Genomic DNA, 7,230 nt, shown 5'->3' on the forward strand with positions numbered 1-7,230 from the left:
CTTCAATTTTGTTGTTTTGGTCGATGTTTTCGATAGTTTTTATAATATTTAGGGGAGCTTCTCTATTATACAGAAGATGGATTACATCTTTCAGTCTTACTCTGTAAAACGCTTTCTTTAGGTCAATCAGACACAGGAATGCTGGTCTATTATACTTCAGTGATTTCTCAGTAATTTGCTTTATCACGAATTTTGCATCTGTACACGATCTACCACTAAAAAAACCCGGTTGTTTATCTGCTAAACTTATATTGTGATTAATTAGCACTTGTAAAATTTTAGTTGTAAGTTTTAGCGTAGTATTTAACAAGTTTATACCTCTGTAGTTTTTTGTCTGTTTTTATCTCCTTTTTTAAATAGTAGAGTTAGTTCGCTCCTTCTCCATTCTTTCGGCATTTTATTGTGTTTTATAATTTTATTAATTAATGTTGTTAATTTTTCATTCATTTGTCATTGCTGCTCCACAATATTTCAGTATTCGTTTGGTATCCCGTCTTTACCTGCTGTTTTTCTGTTCCTCAGGTTTTCAAGTATTTTCCGAACTTCCTGTACATTTATATTAAGTTCTTTATATGTTGTAATTTCTGATGTTTCCGGTTCTAGCGTCGTTTGTTTTTCTCCTGTATATAGCTTTTTTAGGTAGTCAATCCACGTATCATTTTCTATGTATTTTAGTTCTATTAGTTACTTTACCTCCGTTCTTTGACGTCTGATGAAGCGCTATATTTCCTTTTGCAGACGAGAAAAATGATGTTCCATTTCTTTCGAAAAACGTTCCCAGTGACCATTTTTTATTTTTCTTATAATTGCATGTGTTTCGTTTCTAATTGTCTTGTAATTATGTTATGCCTCTTGTGTTTTGGTTGACATGTATTTCAGGTAAGCTTTTTTGTTTTCTTTACATTTTTCCTTTACTTTATTTATATTTCTTTTACCAAGAACTTTCTTGGCCGAGGCTAAGATATTAGACTTAACTTTTGCCCAGCTTTCTTCGACTCCATCACTTTCTGTGATATATGTTTTTCTGTTTTTTTCGGTTCTTCTTTTCTGGAATAGGTATCTTGTGGAGTCATCCTGTAAGCTTTCGACTTTTATCTTTGTGGTGTATTTCGGTGTTTTGTTATCACATATATATGTTTTCATTCGGCACAATACCAATTTGTGATCGCTTTCTATTTCTGCTGATGTTAGTGCTCTCTATTCAACAGAATATAGTCTATAATAGATCTTTGTCCCCTACTGTTTTCAAAAATGTATTTGTATTGTTCTTTGTGAGGGAAAAATGTATTATTATTACGTATCTGGTTTTTGCTGCAGAGGTCCGTTAGAAGGTTTCCGTTTCCATTTCTGATATTTTCGTTATATCGCTGTTTTATCCCTGGAACTAAATCATTGCCAACACGGGCGTTAAAATCACCCATAATGATTTTATATTTATCATTTGGGGTCTCGTTTATTACAGTCTGAAGGTGTTCGTAGAAGCTTTCCCTTGTGGTGGTATCTTTGTTGTTCTCTGGTGCATGAATTGCTATCACATTCAGAGGTTTGACATCCAGTTTAATTTTTACACTTACTATTTTTATACTTGGTGTAAAAAATTTTTGTGTACTAACAGAGCGACTCCTTCTTTGGCTCTGGTTTCTTTGGCAACACCACTGTAAATCATGAGATGGTCATCTATAATAATTTGACCCTTTTCCTTTTTTTCTTTGTATCTTTTAGCGCATACATGTCTATATTTTTTTTCTACAAGCTCTTTTGTAATTTTCTGCTCTCTTGTAGAGACTTTACGTTCAAAGCACCGATGCGAAGTGTATTTCTCGTTTACCACAAATTCGTTGTCCTCTTTCTCCCGTTAGTCGTCGTAATGAAATCATTCCTGTCCCGAGGCATAATTCTGTTTCTATGAGCTGTATGGTTTTAAAGTCTATCAGTAGAGTGCTAAACGGGCTGTAGACCCCCTCCTCCTTTATTTGGGCTTGGGACCGGCAACAGTTCTGTCGAGCTACTCGATCTACCCAACAAAACTGCAGGCGGATTTGAGATATGTTACTTAAGGATGTACTTAATCTGTATTAATTCTTTGATCTGTTTTTTGTTCTCTTTCAGATCTGTTTTATATTAGGTAAATTCTTATTTCATTCCTTAGGTAAATTCTTATTTCAAACCCTCCGGCGCACTTTCAGGTCTACATATTATATAAGTGTTTTATTTTTCTTTTCATTTTACTTTTACCTCTTTTTATACTTACTTTACTTTCCGTGTCCGGAACACCAACAGCTTTAAATTTTGTATTTCCAATGGTTGGCTACATAGATGGCCCTGTCATTCGCTAAAAATAGATCTTCTTCTGTGTAGGTCTCTCTCATCTCTGTGCATGCTAGTAGATTTCTTGTGGTAACAAACTTTATAATCTTACCGAAGGGGCTTCTAATTTCAGAAACTGTTACACGATTACTCTATTTGATATACGTACATTTATGTACTAAATGTTTTAATGCCAATGCATTTTAATAAAAAATACTAATTAATAAAAACGGAAATTTTCGCTTTTCCAAGTTTATAATATACAGTTTCTTATGTTTGAAAATATATAAAGCAAGTAATATAAATTACCGCCTTGCTTATTAAAACTAAAAAGTAAAATAAAGGTATATGTCGGTTAACAATTTATATTTAACTACATAAATTAGCCAAATAGTCCTCAAATTCCTCCATAATTAAATTGATGGATATTGAAATAAATTTCAAGTTCCAGAATGTACCTGCTGTAAAATTTGAAAATCTACTACTAATACAATTATTGGCAACATCGCAGGAGTTTAGAAGTATATGCAATATCGTAAATACGGATCCCAAAAATGGTTTATCCTTTTGTGGAGTCCACTTAATCCTACGTGGTGGTCGGAGTCTAGATAAAGCGCTACTCAGATAATAAAATACACGGTGTATATTCTACTGGAGTTAGTATAATACCGTTTTAGAACGGAGCTTACATTAACCGCTAGATGTATATATATATATATATATATATATATATATATATATATATATATATATATAAAGAGTCTATAACTCTACTCTACTTTACAATTCTCAGAAACATGCATTAGTTTGTATTTTTTGCATTATTATTTACGATAAAGCTCGTTAAAAATTAAATATCGGTGATTTTCAAGGTGACCCGGATTTTATGATCGCGAGTGTAGTACCTATGTGATGCCACAAATATTACGAAACGTATATAGGTGTATGTGTGTGTGAAAATTTATTTTAATTTTTATCACTACAGCTGTTTCGGCAAAGTGCCTTTTTGAAGTTATCTTTTTTTGGTAGGTTATTATTAAAAGCCCTTTTATGTTATGTTATACGTTGTTTAAAAGTTCTACCAGTTTGACCGATCTAAGTTTTCGAGCAATCGCTACATTTAAGTTTGTATACACTACTGTGTAAGTGCTTTTTCTTTTGGCTCTTGTTTGTCTTAATATATTTGCCCAAGTTGCTGTTTGTTCTAAAATCTGGTGTTATTCCTTTCTTTTTATGGGTTAGGCTATTTTTGTTGATATCTTGCCTGTATATTTAATTGAGCAGAAGGTACTTTTTTTCTCTCTGGTGGCGGAAATATTAATTTTAGGGCTTTCTTATGTAGTTTTTGATTTAAAATTTTATTTGTTGTTTGTTCGTTGTGCCTATTGTTTACTGCTATTTGCTTAATGGTATTCAATTCTATCTCGAAGTTGTTTTTTGATATGGGAATTTCTATAAATCTATGTAACATGCTATGTTAGGCTGCCAATTTATGTCGTGTATAATGCGATAATAAATTGTGTATAGTCATATCAGTATGGGTAGGTTTAAGAAATACGGAGACTTAGTGTTTGTTTTTAAGTCTGATAATTTTTAATTTTTCTCGAAAATTTATGGATTGATTCTGTTCTTTTTTTTTGTTATTTAAACATAGAAAACCCACATCAACCACCACGGGTTATTAGTGGGGGGGACATACACAGTAGTAGGTACATTTTAGTTTATACATTTTTGTTACAGATAAATTAAAGTTTATTATAAATGTTTATGTCTTTTAGAAACTGCAATAAATCCGAGATATTTGTCGTAAGCGCACTTCTCAGGTTTCCACTAATTCCTCAGCATATTCTCTGAGGTTGGCACTGCGGGCAGTCGATTATCAGATGCTTCAATGTGAGTTGAGTAGAGCAGTAGGTACAAATCGGAGTTGGTTATTTATTTAGAAAGTGTTGGTGTGTTAGTATTGTGTGGCCGATTCGAAGACGATTTACGATTACTTGATCTTTTCTTTTTCCTTGTTGTGGTAGGCTGGCGTCTACTCGAGGCTTTATTGTTTTCAATTTAGAGTCTTTTGCGTCCCAGGTTGCTTGCCATAAATTTATTATATGATTCATGGACTGTCGTTTATGGTCTGTGTGGGGATATTTAGCAATTTCTGGAACATTTTCATTTCTGATGGATTTTAATGCCAATTGATCAACTTCCTCGTTGCCTTTAATGCCAATGTGTGAAGGTATCAAAATACGATTCTGTTCTGTTTCTATTATAAATTCAATATGACTAGGGAGGGAATTAATATACAATAAGAATTGGCCAAGTTGCCTGTTAGTTTCTGTAAAACATACCAGTACATCGTCTACGTATCTGCACCAATATAAAAACTGTTTGAAGACGGGATGTTTTGAAATATTTGTTTCTAGATGATCCATAAAAATATCTTATAGTAATAGGCTTTATAATATCTTATAACGCATCTCTCTAAAGTTTTCGGAAAAAATAAATATGTATTTTCTAATTGTAACCAAGCACTCTATATATATATATATATATATATATATATATATATATATATATATATATATATATATATATATATATATATATATATATATATATATACATTTTATCGGCGAGACTCAGTAAGCTTAAGACTGGTAACTTCATTTTATCTTTATACTAAATTAATTTAAATAACTTATAATGTTACCTAAAGTTAAATTTAAAATCTAATTGATTAAATAAATTGTTGGAAGTGCTTTCTCATGATCTTTCTAGTTACATACATATACATGTATGTTTATCACATGTTCTTTTGCTGTGCTAATTTTGTTAAATTGCAAACTATACCAAGTTTCAATTAATTGATTTATACAACTTTACTCTAAATGTCCAGTTTCGTAAGCTTTTTCATATTTTTAACATATTTGACTGCTACATGCCCTTGTAAGATGAACTGATGATGCTTTCTGAGCAGAAAGCGAAACGTCTTCAATAAATAGATGAAGTAGCCACCTTCTTTGTCTTTTATTTCTCCACTTTGACCGAAAAACCCACCACTCTTCGAGTGTACCTTAGTTTATATATATATATATATATATATATATATATATATATATATATATATATATATATATATATATATATATATATATATATTTGTTTTCGTATCGACCGTATATTATTTAAAATAATTTTTTGGTATATGTCAGGTTCTGTCGGTCTGGAATTTGTTGGCTTTGTTTGGCTTCATCAGAAGTGCACTACAAATTTATTAAAACAAAGAGATAAGCAACGTTAATATAAAATTACATAAACATTTACTTTCAGAGGTAAAACTGTTCACAAAAAAAAAACAAGACAAACATTTTTTTTACACTTTTACAATTAGACTGACAATTTTAAAAATAAGTTAAAATACACATAAAACAACAAAAAATGTATAGTGGAATAGTTTTACGAATAATGTTTTAATTGTATTTTAAAAAGCTATTTTTTTTTCAGAACTGTGCGAATGTATGAAATCAGCTGATCTGGTTGTTATTGAAGGAATGGCTCGTGCTGTACATACAAATTTATATACAAAGTTAACTGTAGACTGTCTTAAACTGGCTGTGCTTAAAAACGAGTGGTTGGCTCGAAATTTAGGAGCTGAGAAGTTTTCGGTGATTTGTGATTTTGACTCTGCAACTTGAATAGTAAAAGGGTACCTGATTAATAAATATTTTATTTTGAATTGTTTTTTATTTGGCTTTAAAACTAAATTACTAAGTGATTTCCTGGAGATAATTAACATATCACTTTATTGAAAAATATTAATAAAAGTTAAAATAATAGATTTTAGTGTAATGAAAAATTTTAACGTGAGATTATATATATAGGGTGTCCAGAAATTCTCCTGACAAACAAAGACCGGGGATTTCTCAGATAATTTTAAGACAATTTAACCCAATTATGTAATAGTTAGAAAATGCTTCCTAAGGGAGCTAGAGCTCGTTGAAGATGACTGCTTGTAATCAGTTTTTTTAATAACTCTAAAACGCTTTTATTTAGAAAAATAAAAACTGGTACGAATATTTATCCTCCAGAGTTGAATCGATTCCATTAATTGCGAATTTCTAGTACCGTTCATAGGCGTCCGTTTTGGGTAGGTCAACGGATATTTTAACGTATAACTTTTTTATCTGTAACTTTTAAGCATTTGTGATACTAGATTATTAAATTTTTAGATATTCTAGTACTAAAATGTACTCTTCCTTTAAGTCGGTAGGATACATCGTTTTCGAGAAAAATCGATTTGAGAATTTTTCGTTTTTTCGTCATGAAAGTTAAATTAATATTTTTTGCACTAGTAGACTTCGAACTGTCATCAGACATCTGATGACAGTTCGTAGATAAAAAACGTAGACAGAAATCTACGTTTTTTATTGTTAACCTCTTGTCAGTTCGTGAAGTTTCTCGTTTAGTTTTTGCTTTGTGGCATTCACACGCAATAATTTCAATTCAACAAAAATGGTTTTTACTAGTAAGAAATACGCTGATATACATTTAGTTTATTGCGAAATGAGGTGTAACGCTCGAGCAGTAAAATAGATACGCTGAAAAAAAGTTCCGTGTTCCCAAAAAATAATGAAACAGAGCGACATAATGATGTAACAGCACATCAAGATGTCACCTGAATGGAAGTTTAGGAAAATTTAGAAATTAGCGTTCGAAGACTATCTGTCATGTATCCCACAATTTTAAAATATGCCGCAAGAAATATCTTACACAATGAAAATTTACATCCTTTCATTTTACAAAGGTACCAGCACTGTTACAAGGGAATTTTCCTGTTCAAAAAATTTTCAATTCGATTTTTCGCTGTCGCTGTATCTTACAGACAGAATATCTGAAAATTTAATAATCTAGTCTCATAAATACTTA

General features: G+C 31.1%; 1 protein-coding gene across 1 annotated transcript in view; it reads left to right on the plus strand.

Moving 5' to 3' along the window:
• The window catches only part of LOC140451673 (4'-phosphopantetheine phosphatase), a 245,904-nt gene extending 239,864 nt beyond the window's left edge, over window positions 1–6,040 (plus strand). Inside the window, exon 4 of the mRNA XM_072545518.1 lies at window positions 5,809–6,040. Coding sequence (XP_072401619.1) covers window positions 5,809–5,999 — 191 coding nt within the window. The 3' untranslated portion in view covers window positions 6,000–6,040. The remainder of the gene's footprint in view (window positions 1–5,808) is intronic.
• Window positions 6,041–7,230: the final 1,190 nt, after the last annotated feature.

Source organism: Diabrotica undecimpunctata, chromosome 1 (assembly GCF_040954645.1).
Source record: "Diabrotica undecimpunctata isolate CICGRU chromosome 1, icDiaUnde3, whole genome shotgun sequence".
Classification (NCBI taxonomy): domain Eukaryota; kingdom Metazoa; phylum Arthropoda; class Insecta; order Coleoptera; family Chrysomelidae; genus Diabrotica; species Diabrotica undecimpunctata.